Below are 15,967 nucleotides of genomic sequence, written 5' to 3'. Positions count from 1 at the left end.
ATGTGTTCAATGGTGCAGAGAGCAGGGATTGCAATAAATTCCAGAGAACAAAGACCATAAAATAGAAGAGCAAAATTAGGCCATTTGCCCCATGAAGTCTGCTCCGCAATTCAATAGAGCAAATAGCTTTAGCTCAATCATCAGCAAAGATGCACATCATTTGGCACATCATATGCAAAATCAAGAAAAATTTATTGTTGATTGAAATTGAATCCAACTCACTCAATGCAGCACTGAGCTTCATTGGTCTAATTGAAAGATGAGATATAGGGTGGGATTCTCTGGCCGTTTGCTGGCGGTGGGAATCTCTGATCCTGCTGGCAGCACACCCCCGCCCATAGATTTTCTGGCGCTGTGGAATGGCCTCAATGAGAAATCCTATTGACAGCGGCAGGTGGGGGCATGGACGGGATTTGTGCATGCGTTCCTGTGGTGGAGGAAAGGGTGGGCTGGGATGGGGGTTCGGGGCTGGGTCTGGGAATGGTTGGGGGGGACTGATCAGGCCATTGGGATGGGGGGTGGGTTGGGAGGGCAGCACTGTGGGAATCCCAGGCTGGCCAGCGATTGAGCTGGCCGGCAATTGGGAGGCTGACTGTTCGGGGCCACTGCACATGCGCAGAGGCCCGTTGGTTTCAGCCTCTCCAGTGGGAATAGGCCCTGCCCCCTGAAATCTAACAGTACTCACGCTGGTGTTGTGGGAGATTCTAGTGCGAACTTCCATTGAAAAAAACAGAGTGAATTACTCCAGTTTTCCTGCGAATTCAACACTTAGAATTTTTTGGGGAGAATCGCCCCCAGTATGTGAGAAGTGTAGAGGCTGGAAAGAGTGGAATACACTACGCAGGATGGAAGACAGACCATGAGAGCTAAGAAATACAAAAATGTTAAATTTATAGTTTAACACATGTACAGCATATAGACAAGGTCTTATAGTGCAGTGGTAGAGTCCCTACCTCTCAGCTAGAAGCTCCAGGCTTGAGTCCCACCCGGGATTTGATGGCCAAGGAAGGTGCGTTCATCACGTGGTCAAACAGATTTTGTGTGTCAACCTGCAAATCTTTGCAAACACACGAATGGTTGGCGGTAAGAGCGGGAGAGACTCCTGGTCAGCCATGCTTTGATGGTGAGTGGCGCCTCTCAAGCTATAAGTCCCTGGTGACAGACTAGCAACCTGTTCAGGGAATTATTAGCTATGAAAATAGATGAAAGTCTGCCTTAGTGTGCCACTGGATGCAGGAAGGAAATTAGAAATGAAAAGCAGAAAACAAATTTAATTTAAAAGTACTGATTGTTACAAGTATTGTGACCAGAGTGAAGAATTTTGATATCAACCAATAAGTAGTTTCAGTGAGATCAGTTGAGTTTAGTCAGCATGTCCCAACTAACACAATATTAAGCACTACTGCAACAATAGCTTGCAATTAAATAGCATCTTAAACATCATAAAACATCACAGGATGCTTCATAGGTGTGTTATGAAACCAAATTGGCAGGTCCCACTTTGTTGGGAAACCTGAGCATGTGAAAAGTGCAAAGATGCATGAAAGTTTGTACCACGTGCCCCTAATAGAGGGGTGAGCCATATAAAGAGATATTAAGGCAGAACACCAAAGCTTTGTTTGAAAAGGCAAGTTTTAATGGGCATCTGAAAAGAGAAAAGACAGGAAGAAAGGCAGGGAAGCTCAGAGCCTTGGCAATTGAAGGTGTGGCTGCTAAGGGTGGGATGATTAAAATCTTGGATGCTCAAGAGGCCAGAATTGGAGAAGTGTAGATATCACAGAGGGTTGTAGGCCTGGAACAGATCATAGAGATAGGGATGGTGAGGCCACAGAGTGCTTTGAAAATAAGGATGAGTATTTTTAAAAACAAGGGGCGGGATTTTCTGCACCACTCACCATGTGTTTTACGGAGGCGGTCCACCATTGGCCGGTGCCAGGATCTTCTGGTTCCACCATTGTCACCGGGTTTCCTGTTGAATGTACCTCTTGCCGCTGGGAAACACGTGGCAGGAATGCACCGTTGGCAGGACTGAAAAATCCCACCAGCGTGAACAGCCAGAAGATTCCGGCCAAGGCATTGCTTAACCAGGGGCAAATCAGGGCAGCACAGTGGTTAGCTCTGCTGCCTCAGAGTGCCAGGGACCAGGGTTCAATTCCGACCTTGGGTGACTGTGTGGAGTTTGCATATTCTCCCCGTGTCTGCGTGGATTTCGTCTGGGTGCTCTGGTTTCCTCCCACAGTCCAAAGATATGCAGATTAGGTTAGGTGGAGTGGTCATGCTAAATTGCCTCTTAGGGTCTGAATTTTACCATTTTCATTCTAAGTGCTGAATCTGGACGTAATGCAGATCCGACTTGGAGATCTGCTTTCAGGTGCCCCCATATGCTCTCCGCCATCTCCAGTCCCATTCGCGCTGTGGGCGGGGCTTAGCGCGGCCGGAACGATCGGAGTTCTGAACTGCGCATGCACAGTTAGAAAAAAATTTGAAAAAGCGCGCCCGTGTCAGATCGCTCCCGGGCCACAGAAAGCGGAGAAAGCGGCCCGGGAGCAAAAAGCGGGAGCGATGGCCCCCCCCATAGACATCACTTTCCCCCTTATCAACCCGCCCGCTACCCCCCCCCGCTACCCACACACATCACTGTCCCCCTTATCCACCCCTCCTGCTACCCAGACCGATCGCCGCCCCTGCCCCCTTCCCCTCTCCACCAATCACCCGCAGAGTGGCAGTGGACCCCCCTGCCCCCCACCAGAGATCCATCTGCCCCCCCTCCCCCCCACCACCAGAGATCCATCTGTCCCCCCCCCCCCCACCAGAGATCCATCTGCCTCCTCACCAGTGAGCGATCGGGCCTCCCCACCCCCCCGAGATACACCGTACTCGCTTCCCTCCTCTCCCCCCCCCCCCCCCCCCCGCCGCAGACAACGATCTGGCCTCACTCCACCCCCCCCCAACCATACAACGATCTGACTCATTCCCCCCCCCCCCCACATACAATGATCTGGCCTCACTCCCCCCGCCCCCCCCTGACAACAAACTGGCTTCACTGCCCCCCCCAAGAGAATGGTCTGGCCTCATTCCCCCTCCTCTCCAGAGGAACATCTGACCCGCCTCCTCCTCCCTCCCCACTAGACAACGACCAGCCCTCTCGCCCCCCCCCCCCCCCCCCCCAGAGATACATCTGACCTGCCTCCTCCTCCCCCCGGACAACGATCTGGCCTCACTCCCCTCCTCCCCCCCCCCCCCCCCAACCAGAGAATGATCTGACCCATTTCCCTCCTCCCCCCACACTACTGATCTGAGTCAGGGAGCCATTGGAAACACTGAACGCACTCTTCAGAAGCTGGAGCGTCCGTTTCAGACTTTTATTTAGCAGGTCCATTACGGCGCGGTTCCAGATTGGCAAACACGGTGGTAAAGGGGGAAATGGTGATAAAGTTGGGCGGGCAGTTCATTAATTCAATTTAAATGCATGCAAATACATTTAAATTGCCGTTGCGCCTGTTTTGGGCGCGAAGTGGATCGCCGCCATTCCCAGGTTTTGGTAAAGTGGCAATCTGCGCGGACGCGGGTGCGGATCGCGTTAATGGCCTCACACCCGACTTTACCACGTTTCTGCTCCCGAAAATGGGCACAAGGCAATGGTAAAATAGGGCCCTTAGTGTCCAAAGATGTGTAGGGTAAGTGGATTAGCCATAGTAAATGCGTGGGGATAGGGAGAAGGGAAAGGCCTGGATGGGAGCTCTTTCGAAGAGTTGGTGCAGACTCAATGAGCCGAGTAGCCTCTTCTGTGCTGTAGGGATTCCATGATTCGAAATGCAGGTCAGCAAGCACCACAATGATGCGTGAGTGAGACTTGGTTTCAAGTTAAGCATCAGAGTTTTAATGACCGTAAGTTTATAGAGGGTAGAATATGGGAGGCTGGCCAGAAGTTCATTGAAATAGTCAAGCCCAGCATAGCTAAATAAAATCTAAAATTTTCATGTAATAAACTGTGTAAGCTATTTTAATGATATCTAAACAGATGTGTACAGTTGAAGATAAGTAAGATTGTAGTGTTTGAAACCCCACAATGAATGTAATCTGTATTTTGTTCTATGTAATCTTATGACTGATCGGTCTTGCTCTTCTTTTTTACAGTGAGAGTGGTTTCTGTCTTTGCTACAATGCCATTTCCTGTCCTACGATCAATGATGTCGAAGTTAGTCCTGCCTAAAGATCAAGGTCAATTATTTTAAAAAAATTTTGCATCATGTGTTTGAATATGCTTTTTATCTCCAGATTCAAATAACAAGTGGATGGAGACTGTATGGAACTATAGTCCATATTTGGAACTATGTCACCGCTTCTCCACTGTTGCTGGGTCAAAATCCTGGAACTCCAGGATCCAGCTGGCCTAGACAGTGATTTCCCTGAATAAATTTTAAAAAGACCCTTTGGCTCCAAATGTTGTGGTAGTAATGACATCAAAATTGTCAATGTTCACATATCATTTCTCTAAAACTGACAGCAACTTGTGGCATCTGCACATGTGCAGTTAAACTTGGAAATCTAGAAGCTGCTGTCAGTGATTTTACACTTGTCCGGTGGGTGTGCTTTTTAAAAATTCATTGTCCCACAATTTTTAAAAAGCACACCCACCCGGCTGACTAGCATTTATTACCCATCCCTAGTTGCCCTTGAGAAGGTGATGGTGAGCCGCCTTTTTGAAACGCTGCAGTCAGTGGGCTGTGGGTTGGCCCACAATACCGTTAGGGAGGGAATTCCAGGATTTTGAACTAGCGACTGAAGGAATGGCGATATATTTCCAAGTCAGGACAATGAGTGGCTTGGAGGAGAACCTGCAGGTGGTGGTGTTCCCATGTATCTGCTGCCCTTGTCCTTCTAGATGGAAGTGATTGTGGGTTTGCAAGGTGCTGTCTAAGGATCTTTATTGAATTACTGCAGTGCATTTTGTAGATCGCACACGCTCTGCTACTGAGCTTCGGTGGTAGAGGGAGTGGTTGTTTATAGATGTGGTGCCAATCAAGTGGCCTGCTTTGTCCTAGATGGTGTCAAGCTTCTTCAGTGTTGTTGGAGCTGCACCCATCCAGGCAAGTGATTGTGGGTTTGGCTGCCTAAAGAACCTTGGTGAGTTCCTTCAGTGCATCTTGTAGATAGTGCACATCTGCCACTGTTCGTCGTTGGTGGAAAGATTAAATGTTTGTGAAAGGGTTAGCTATCCTGAATGGTGTTGAGCTTCTTGAGTGTCATTGGAGCTGCACTCATCCAGGCAAGTATTCCATCATACTCCTGACTTGTACCTTGTAGGTGGTGGATAGGCTTTGGGGAGTCAGGAGGTGAGTTACTCGCCACAGTATTCCTAGCCTCTGACCTGCTCTTGTAGCCACTGTGTTTATGTGGCGAGTCCAGTTGAGTTTTTGGTCAATGGTAACCCCAAGTATGTTGACAGTGGGGGATTCAGTGATGGTAACACCATTGAATGTCGAATGATGGTTAGCGTGTCTCCTATCGATGATGTTCATTGCCTGGCATTTGTGTGGCACAAATGTTACTTGCCACTTGTCAGTCCAAATCTGGAAATTATCCAGATCTTGTTGCATTCGAACATGGACTGCTTCAGTATCTGAGGAGTTGTGAATGGTGCTGAACATTGTGCAATCATTGGCGAACATCCCCACTTCTGACCTTATGATGGAGGGAAGATCATTGATGAAGCAGCTGACGATGGGTGTGCCTCTACCCTAAGGGATTCCTGCAGAGATGTCCTGGAGCTGGCTGCCCCTCCACAACCACAACAATCTTTCTATGTACCAGGTGTGACTCCAACCAGAGGAGAGTTTGCCCGCTGATACCCATTGATTCCAGTATTGCTAGGACTCCTTGATGCCACACTCGGTCTCACCTCACTCTCACCTCACCTCTGGAATTCAGCTCTTTCATTAATGTTTGAACCAAGGCTGTAATGAGATCAGGAGCTGAGTGATCCTGGTGAAACCCAAACTGGGCGTCACTGAGCATGTTATTGCTGAGCGGGTGCTGCTTGATAGCACTGTCGATGACCCCCTTCTATCACTTTACTGATGATCAAGAGTAGACTGATTGGGCAGTAATTGGCTGGGTTGGATTTGTCCTGCTTTTTGTGTACAGGACATACCTGGGCAATTTTCCACATTGTCAGGTAGATGCCAGTGTTGTAACTGTACTGGAAGAGCTTGGCTAGGGGAGCGGCAGGTTTTTGAGCACAAGTCTTCAGTACTATTGCCGGAATGTTATCAGGGCCCATTGCCTTTGCAGTATCTAGTGCCTCAAACCGTTTCTTGATATCATGTGGAATGAATTGAATTGGCTGAAGGCTGGCATCTGAGATGCTGGGACCACTGGAGGAGGCCGAGATAGATCATCCACTCAGCACTTCTGGCTGAAGATTGCTGCGATTGCTTCAGACTTATCTTTTGCACTGATGTGCTGGGCTCCTCCATCATTGAGAATGGGGATATTTGTAGAGCCTCCTCCTCCAGTGAATTGTTTAATTGTCCACCACCATTCACGACTGGATGTGGCAGGACTGCAGAGATTAGATCTGATGCGTTGGTTGTGGGATTGCTTAACTTTGTCTATCACTTGCTGCTTTTGCCATTTGGCATGCAAGTAGTCCTTTCTGGTAGCTCCACCAGGTTGACACCTCATTTTTAGGTATGCCTGGTACTGCTCCTGGCATGCGCTCCTGCACTCTTCATTGAACCAGGGTTGATCCCCTGGCTTGATGGTAATGATTGAGTGGGAGATATGCCAGGCCATGAGGTTGCAGATTGTGCTGGAGTACAGTTCCGCTGCTGTTGATGGCCCACAGCACCTCAAGGATGCCCAGTCTTGAGTTGCTAGATCTGTTCGAAGTCTGTCCCATTCAGCATAGTGACAGTATCACACAACACTAGCTATTGAGCCAACCCCAAACTGCAAATCATTGAACTGAGGAAATTCCCACTCCTAACGCTCTCAATCTGCTATAAAAAAACAAGAAAAAATAAATCTCTTGATTAAGGTGTAATTGGGGTTCTTAATGTTGTTTACTAAGCTCATAATTTCTACGAAACAGCTTCACTGACCCCAGAAGAACAATCATACATTAATTGAATGTCAAACTCTGCAATATGTTCTACATTCATATTTCTTAAAGCTTATTTATGATATTTTGGATTCTACTTAATGCCATGTGTGCGACCCAGCCATTTATTTCACTTTCTGTAACATTTCAAAATTAAAAGTGAAGGGATAGGGCTTCTAGTTTGCTATTTGTGTGACTAATTCAATGTGATTGGCTGCTTACCCTGACTGATGACATCACTGTTGCTGAATGCTTAAGAATTTCCTTGATGGTGCTAGATGCTGGCAGCCATTGGGAAAGCAGAATTGCAGAGATCACTGTGTCTTTGGGCAGCTTTCTTCAAGGTCTGCAATGTGCCATTATTTCTCTGCTGACTGCAAAATCCAGGGCTATCGCCTCATGTTTTGCATCCTTTCCAAGCTTGTGATTGTGGCTTTAATCGGCTTCGAGCATGCATACTTGTTTGTGATCATTTCCTCATTTTTGTATTCCACACCACTTGAATAGAAAGGGGCATTGATTAGCATTTTTGATTACTATCCATACCTGTGTACATGGAAACCCAAATCCCCTTGAATCACCATAGCTCTAAGTCTCTCACCATTAGGAATTGGTATTGTATACTCTCCAAATTCACATTGCAAGAAGGAAATAAGTGTGGAGTCCCCCAAAGACAAAAGCCACCTGGTACCACAAGAAGATAGCAACACCGATCTGCCTGCTGTCCAACAGAAGATTAACAAAACTCTGATAAAACCATGACAAACTGGTTGATAGCACTCATGCCTCCAAGGCAGAAGACACTGGGTTCAAGTCCCATTCCTGAGGCTGAGCACAAAAGTCTTTGTTGCGATTCTATTATGATACTGAGGCAGTGTAAGCCTCCATTCTGTTATGCGTGCAGCCACATACAGGTCAGCACAAACCACGATGATTATAAAGTAGCTCATTTAATCAATAGCCAAAGAGTGAAAGAAACATCATTGCTGGCTCTGGTCCATTAAGTAACTGGGACAACCACTTGCTGAAGACTAACTCCTTATCCAATTCTGCAGTGCCAGAAAATTACATTGCATCAAAGAACTTGGGGTTAGATTTAATGCCTCCCTGCTGGTGAATTTGAAGGCGGGGCACATTAAACCCAGCGGCACTGTACCCCCTGCCTCTGTCACAGTTTTACCATTGAGGCTCTTAAGGGAACAATTAATGCCCCATAAGGGTCTTATCCTGTTGCCACCAGGATTTAACTTGGCAGCAGGAGAGGCCCACACCAAGCACCCAGCCTGGCAGCTTTCTCAGCATGGGCTGCTGGCAGACAGTTAAAATTAAAACAATTAGGAGCAAAGTATTTTTCTGGAGCAAATGCCAATGAAGTTGGTAGCTTACATTGGTAACTTACATTTAGCTTACATTACATTCTATGTTCTATGTTCTAAGTAACATGCTTTGATGAGAAAAAGTTGGAACCTGGATCTAAATGATAAAACTTGAGGTCTTATCTATCGATTTCAAAACTATATGTGGCCACTGGACTTTAAGCAAATGATGAAACTCCCTTTCAGTTGTATTTTTCTTCTTAACAAATGTTCATTTTCTTGTGACTTTGAATGCAACTTCTGGGTTTGTCTTCATTGTGTTTGCTACGTCAACTGTGTTAGAGGCCAGATCAGAAATTCCAAGGTATGTTATGGAGTTAACCTAGACCCAAACTTTTTCTGATTTTGGCATTAGTGTGAGCATAAAGTATTTTGCTCCAGGAATGATTCAATTGACCCACTAGGAAGCTTTCATTAAAACAAACTTTATTTTTAACAACATAGTTCAAATATAACAAAATGAATTAACATAGCTCTTACCAATTGGAAATACTTAAACATGACAAATTCTTAACAACTAGCTATCTCTATAGTTCCAATGTAAGCAGTATCCTCATGGACATAAATCTCTCTAAGAACCAATTGGCACCAAAAACAGATTTGCTCACATGGATGCTAGATTCCCAGCCTTTTAACACCTCTGGACAGAGATCCAGGCATACACCTGTCTTCTCACTCCCATACAGCAGTTTTCAGAAACAGATCTACCTTCAAACAGCAGAATCTCAGAGAAAAATGTTTATTTTCCGGCAGATTCCAGTCTCCAAACCCAGAGAGAAAAAGAGAGGCACTGCTGTTTAACAATTCCAAGCAGCATCTGAGTTTGATTTCTCTGTGTAAGCCTAACTACACTCAGTCACATGATTTTTCTGTCAATCAACCTGATCAAGCCCTACTCTGCAAAACCCCAGGGGAAAATGCTAACATAACAAAACAGCATCAGCCCAGATTAAACCAAACATTCTCGCAATTAGGAGCAATTATACTGCTGCAGTAACAATAGAAGCTACCAGATGCAGACTATGGCACCGATAATAAAACAAACTGCTAAAACAGATCCTGCACAAGAAGCATGACCCAAATACCTTTCTTAAAGGCACAGTATCATCATAGTTGTGACTCTTGGCTCTGAAGGAAGAAGGTGATTGGTTCAAGCCCCACTTTTGTGACAAGAGCACAAATTCAAGGCTGAAACTTCAATACATCATTGAGGAAGTGCTGCACTGTTGGAGGTGCTTTCTTTCAGAGGAGATGTTAACTCACACACTTATATTAAAGATTCCATGACCTGTTTTGAAGAAGAGCAGCAGAATTCTCCCAGTGTATCTGAATGAATTGCTCACTGTTATTGGCTGTTTTGTAAGTGGGTCTGTCTGTGATTAAAATTTCTTGCTGGAATGTAGCCTCCTCTCTGTTAGCTCCTTTCCCAATCTGGCACAGCAAAAGACTCCTAATTTTAGTTGTCACAAGTGGATTTCTGAGCCCGGCCTTGGCAGACATCGCCAGGTTGGATCTGTTTCTTCAAAATGAGACTGTCTTCATGGTTCAGCAGCTAACAAAACAAGTTCTACCTTTTTGAGCTATGGTTAGGTGCTGTCATATCAAATCGACCCAGAAACTGTGTTGGGACTACATATTAGAGGTTTGCATACATCCAGCCGATGATTTTTCATTCAATAATTATTAGGAAATAACAGGAGTTCTTGATGTGCCATCTCAGTCAATGAAACTCCCTGCGAGGAGCACAATTCTATAAACCTACCACCACTTTTGGAGGAAAAGGGCAGCGGTACCATAATGGTAAATTATGGTACTTTTCGATTCATGATGAGCCTCCTATCATCCCATCTACTCAATGATCCAGTGTAGAAACTTCTAGATCTTTTTAAACATAGAATCCACTGTACAGAAACAAACCATTTGGCCTGAACTGGGTTCTGCCAGTTTTATACTCCACAAATACCTCCTCCCTCTTCCCATCGTACATTGAAATAAGTTTTTTTTGTCGAAAAGGTAAACCTGTTTTAGAGTGTGATCTACAGGATTGTTGCTCTGTGCATAATTAAAACTGTTTGATTTTCCTTTGTCGATTTGCAGGTGTTCTCTTTGCCTTTGTTGCTTGTCTTGAAAATGTAGCTGGTACCATTTCCTCTACACTTTTCAGTAGTGTATACGCTGCCACCGTTGATGAGTTTCCAGGCTTCAGCTTTTTGCTTGCCGCATGTTTAACCATCATTCCAGTTTGTATTTTGTGGTAAGTTGCAGTATGAACCATCGCGACCAAATAATCTTGAAACACAGGAGGTAGCCATTTGGCCAGTCAGCCTTTGCAGACCCTTTAGAAGAGTCATCCAATTAACCTCACCTTATCTCATAAATCTGCAAATGATTCCCCTTTAAGTATTTAACCCATTCCCCTCTGGAAGTTACAATCGTATCTATTTGCACCATGCTTTCAGGCTGTGCATTCCCAATCATAACAACTTGTCCCTCTCTTTCCCCGCCCTCCACAATTCCTCTCATTTTCCTTCTTGTTCTTTTTACCAGTTATCTTGCGGCCACCTTCCTATTTGTCAATAGTAACGACCCAAGTAGAAATGGCATCTACCTTCCTGCCAACTTATTCCAATATAAATTCCTCTGTCAGCATTTATAATGGAAATTGCCCTTGTTTAAATTTGTTTCATGGGATTCTAGCATTGTTGGCTAGGCCAGCATTTATTACCCATCCCTAATTGCCTTGAGAAGGTGATGGTGAGCTGGAGTTCACATGGTGTAGATAACCCCACAGTGAAATTAGTGAGGGAGTGCCAGGATTTTTGGCCACATTGTCAGTGAAGGAGTAGTGATATAGTACAAAGTTAGGATGTTGTGTGGCTAGGGGGGGGATCTTGCAGGAGATGGTGTACTCATGCATCTGCTGCCCTTGTTATTTGAGGTGTTAAGCAATTACTGAGATTGGAAAGATGCTTGTAAACAAGTAAGAGGATCTGTTTTGTATAAGCTGCCTTTCTGTACAATTTTATCTGTGTTGACTACAGAATGTATGCTTTGCAGAGTAGCCTCATTGTGGGACTGAGAGACTGATAGAATATTGATTGCTTGGTAGAAATGAGCATAATTGAAGCAGGAAATTTATGGGCTGAATTTTTCCATGAGCTTCACGGCCGTGACATCATCGTGAACTGTAGCTCCCAAATCCGTACTAGCCGACAGCCGGCCCACCTTGGCAATTTTACCCCAGGCGGGATCCTATTTGGCTGCCTCCAGGCCAGTTGTCCAATGAAGAATGGTGACAACCCCATCATGGAGCAGCAACTCAGAACCCTCTGCAGCAGAGGCAGGCAGGAAACCTTTGGTACGTCAAAACGGAGGCAACCATTTTTAAAAGTGATTTTCAGCAATTTAAAATCTGGTTTCACAGATGGCAGACTGACAGTGTGATTTTAAAATGCTTATTTTATGTGATTAAACCCATTTTCAACTGTATGAATTAAACTTTACCAAATCCCCATCCTTGAAAAACCACGGATTTTTTTGAAAGCGATTTTATTTTTCAAATTTACATTTTAAAACATTGTACGATTAATGTTCATGGCAGGTTTTGCATTTGGTGATATCCAAATTAGCTTGAATGAAAAAAAATACTTTCCAAAATGTTTGCACATGCACTGGAATCACAGATTGTGCCCAAAGCAGAACTCTACCCCATTATTGCTCATTTTTGAGTTTGTGTGATATTTCAAAATTGCTTTACTAACTGTACATTCCTATGTTACACGTTCCTTCAGTTTCTTATTCTGCTGGCGACCTCAAGAGGGAGATTACGCTGGACTGATTACCAATGAAAATGACAGTTAGTTCTTGCACAGTTAGATTGCAGTAAGATTATCTTGTTTGACCACTTTCAAAGCCTTGTTGTGTGCCAATCTGTCTGCTTGTTCATGTTATACAACAATAGGATGTTTGTATAGTTTGATATGCAGTTAAAAACTGATGTTTGGAACAATGTTGTCAATATCAGAAAGTATCCAGTAGGTATTCATTGCAATTCAAGTTGATTCATTTAAAGTAATCAACCCTTTCACAGAATATATGAACTTCGAGAGACACTGCGAATACAAGTGTGACCAAACAGCAAAATGTTGGAAATCTGAAACCAAAACTATTCTGCCCATTTTCATGTTTTTCCACGTAGATGTGAAGGATGTTTTTACATTATATTCTTGTTGTGAAATGTTTTTCCATTAGTTGTCAGGAGGAATCTTGGAACACTTCTTCTGTCACTGTCTTGACTGATGGGATGAAAATTCATCTTGCTGTGATGGGTTGTAAGTGAAATTAATTTTCACAGTTTCAACTCAGTGTCTTAATGAGAAACTACCCACCTCTGCATAATTGAAACTAAAGGAGCTGAAATGTTCCATTTTTTGAGATTGGATGGGACTTTAAGAGGGAAAAAAACTGTTAACAAAATTTCACAAATCTTTACAAGTTTGAATTGGTTAACCATGAATTGGATCTACTATCAGTTGGGCTCATAACCTAAAATAGGTATCTGTCCTAATTTGGTTGCAATATTCTTCATAATTTCTTCTGTCTCCTATTTGATAATACTTCTAGACTACTATTTTTTGCGTATATACCCTTGTCAAGTTATTCATAAATATTTAAAAATAGCAATCGTCCCAATATCAACCCCACTTGTAACTTATTTCAAGATCAAAAGTTCCCATTTATTACAATTTTTATTCAATGCCACACCATACAGCCTGTTATGTTATTCTTTAACTAAGCCATTAATCACCAATGTGCACGGTTGAGAAAACAGAATCTGAAAATTGAAGTATACAAATATATTTTCTTACCCATCATATCAGTAAAGTAAGACATTCCCACTTCAGTCATCCAGTGTCAACATGAACCCACTCTCTGGGTGTCTTTAACATATAAATGCAAAGCACCTACTCTATTCCCACATATCATTTAAATCTTAACACGAGAGAGCGTTGTTTGTTCTGCCAAAGGAACCAGAAAATGCAACCGATGAAAAAGAATTCAAAGTCATCCTGCTGAATTGCGGGGCATATGGAAATCTGTACTGCTGGTTTTCCTAAATTCAAAGCATTATCCCCTAGCTCAGGGTGCACCTCCAGGTTAAGATCCAGCCTACTGTCTGCCTAATTAGATGGACGTTTATAGATCCATCAGTATTATAAGACAACCATTGAGTTCTTGGTATTCTGGAAAACATTCTGTCCTCGACCAATCCAACAAAAATAGATTCATTGATCATTATTTGAAATGTTTCTGAGAGATATAATAAGATGTTACGTATAGGCAATAACTTCTACCTATAGAAAGATATTTCCAACCTTAAAATGCTTAACGCGTCTTTGTTTTTTAATGTATGTCAATAACCACAGTCATTTTGTTATGAATTTGCAGTTTGGTTCTGCATTTCTAGATAAGAAGGTAGTTGCAATTAATTGCTTTCATAGGTGTAAGTTGTTGACATGCACCACAGCCTGGAAGGTACACTGAGCACTTTGTCATCCATGAAAAACTACAAACAAATTGGGAGTTACTGCACATTGGACAAAAACTGGCTGCGCACAGCAAAATTTTGCAGGGAACATTGGCCAGAAGTTTTGCCACTCATCTGGATGTGCAAGTTTCATTGACTTGGATGGTGCAACACTTTTTAGAACTCATTTTTGTAAGAAACTGTAATGGTTTTCAGTTCCCAGTGCAGCACCATTGACACCTGAGAATCACAGAATAGTACAGCACAAATGGAGACCATTCAGCCCGCCAACTCCATCAAATCTTCTCTTGGACTCTTCTGTTCTAAGAGGTACAGCTCCATCTTTTCCCATCTATCCAAGCACCTCTAATCTTTCATCCCTGGAACCATTGGGTGGCGCAGTGGTTAGCACTGCTGCCTCACAGCGCCAGGGACCTGGGTTCAATTCCAGCCTCAGGTGACTGTCTGCGTGGAGTTTGCACGTTTTCCCTGTGTCTGTGTGGGTTTCCCCTAGGTGCTCCGGTTTCCTCCCACAGTCCAAAAATGCGAGGGTTTGGAGTGACTGGCCATGCTAAATTGTCCCTTAGTGTCAGGGAGATTAGCAGGGTAAATACATGGAGTTAGGGGATAGGGCCCAGGTGGGATTGTTGTCGGTGCAAGCTCAATGAGCCGAATGGCCTCCTCCTGCACTGTAGGGCTTCTATACCAGCTTCTATACTAACTTCTATTCTAATAAATCAATTCTGCACCCTCTGCAAACCCATCACCTTCCTGGGCATGGGGCGCAGAATTAGATACACTTGCAGCTAAGCTTGAATTATTGTTTATAAATGTTAAGTTGACATGTTTGATCTTGTGGATGGACATGCTCAGGACGAACCCATGTGTGCTGTCCCACCATTTTTAACATATTCTTTCATGGGATGTGAGTGTCACTGGCAAGGTCAGCATTTGTTGTTCATTTCTAATTACCCTTGAGAAGGTATAAAATATGAAATCTGAGAATATTTTTTTGAGATGTAAGAACCTTTATCAGTGTGCCGACCTAATGTACGGATTGAAAGAGAGTTCTGAAGTAATAAAATTGATCTCTTGTTAGTTCCATAAAACTTGCTGAACTCGCCCTTTCCACTTAAACTGACCAACTCGTGTTAAATTGTGTTTTCCCCATTTTTAGGTTTACAAAATAGAACAATATTTACAATGTACAGTAAGTCCAATGCCTTATTAGGAAAGTCTAAAAAATGTTTTGTTTTCACACTACTCCCTATTCATTAATATGGGAACACATTATGAATAATTTTAGACATGTACAAGGATAAGCAGACTTATAATGTAAAGTGTTTATTTGTAAGCTTTGTACCTCAGCAAGTAACTAATGGGGACTTCACAAATGTTTGTTTCATAATCAGGAAAGATGTAAATGATTCAATTTTCGAAGCCAACTGTATGATTATTGATGTATTTCCAATTAATATAAACTACAAAAATAAAGATAACACAAGTGTTATATTAATCAGTGCTTCTTGAGAATATGATAGATATGTGTGTTAGTTCTGTACTGAACTCTTTAAATATTTAACTTTGTATCAGATTGGGGCAGCAAATGCTGTTTTAATTGCTTATATATTAATAAAATCTCGAATGAGCCACTTACAAATTACAATAAAATAACATTTTGCATCTTTTTTATAGTTGTAACAATGAATTCAGGGTATGGGGTGTGGAGGGGAAATCTTTTATTCCCATCTCTTTCTCCTGAAAGCAAAAATATTGCGAGATTGTAGTATTTTTAAACAATGCTCATGTAAAATTTACATGTCTTGCGGATGACGGCAATTGGAAATGAACAAATTCAAACTTTTATTAGGAGCCTAAACATCCCAAGGGCAGACAGTGTGCTCGTATTAAGCTGCAAGTCTGTAGAACATACACCAGCTTTATTTAAAACAGTGAACA

The 15,967-nt window shown here is 43.3% G+C and overlaps 1 protein-coding gene across 3 annotated transcripts in view; it reads left to right on the top strand.

The window, feature by feature from the left end:
• The window catches only part of LOC144499766 (lysosomal proton-coupled steroid conjugate and bile acid symporter SLC46A3), a 34,717-nt gene extending 19,027 nt beyond the window's left edge, over positions 1-15,690 (top strand). For all 3 annotated transcript variants that reach the window (XM_078222198.1, XM_078222201.1, XM_078222199.1), the window contains exons 4-6: positions 4,138-4,221; positions 10,579-10,735; positions 12,273-15,690. In XM_078222198.1, the coding sequence (XP_078078324.1) occupies positions 4,138-4,221; positions 10,579-10,735; positions 12,273-12,342 (311 nt within the window). In that variant the 3' untranslated portion in view covers positions 12,343-15,690. The remainder of the gene's footprint in view (positions 1-4,137; positions 4,222-10,578; positions 10,736-12,272) is intronic.
• The last annotated feature ends 277 nt before the right edge of the window (positions 15,691-15,967 follow it).

The sequence above is a fragment of the Mustelus asterias genome, chromosome 10 (genome assembly GCF_964213995.1).
Source record: "Mustelus asterias chromosome 10, sMusAst1.hap1.1, whole genome shotgun sequence".
In the NCBI taxonomy this organism is placed as follows: Eukaryota; Metazoa; Chordata; class Chondrichthyes; order Carcharhiniformes; family Triakidae; genus Mustelus; species Mustelus asterias.
The sequence above is the reverse complement of the archived record's forward strand: the minus strand, read 5'-3'. Positions and strand labels throughout refer to the sequence as shown.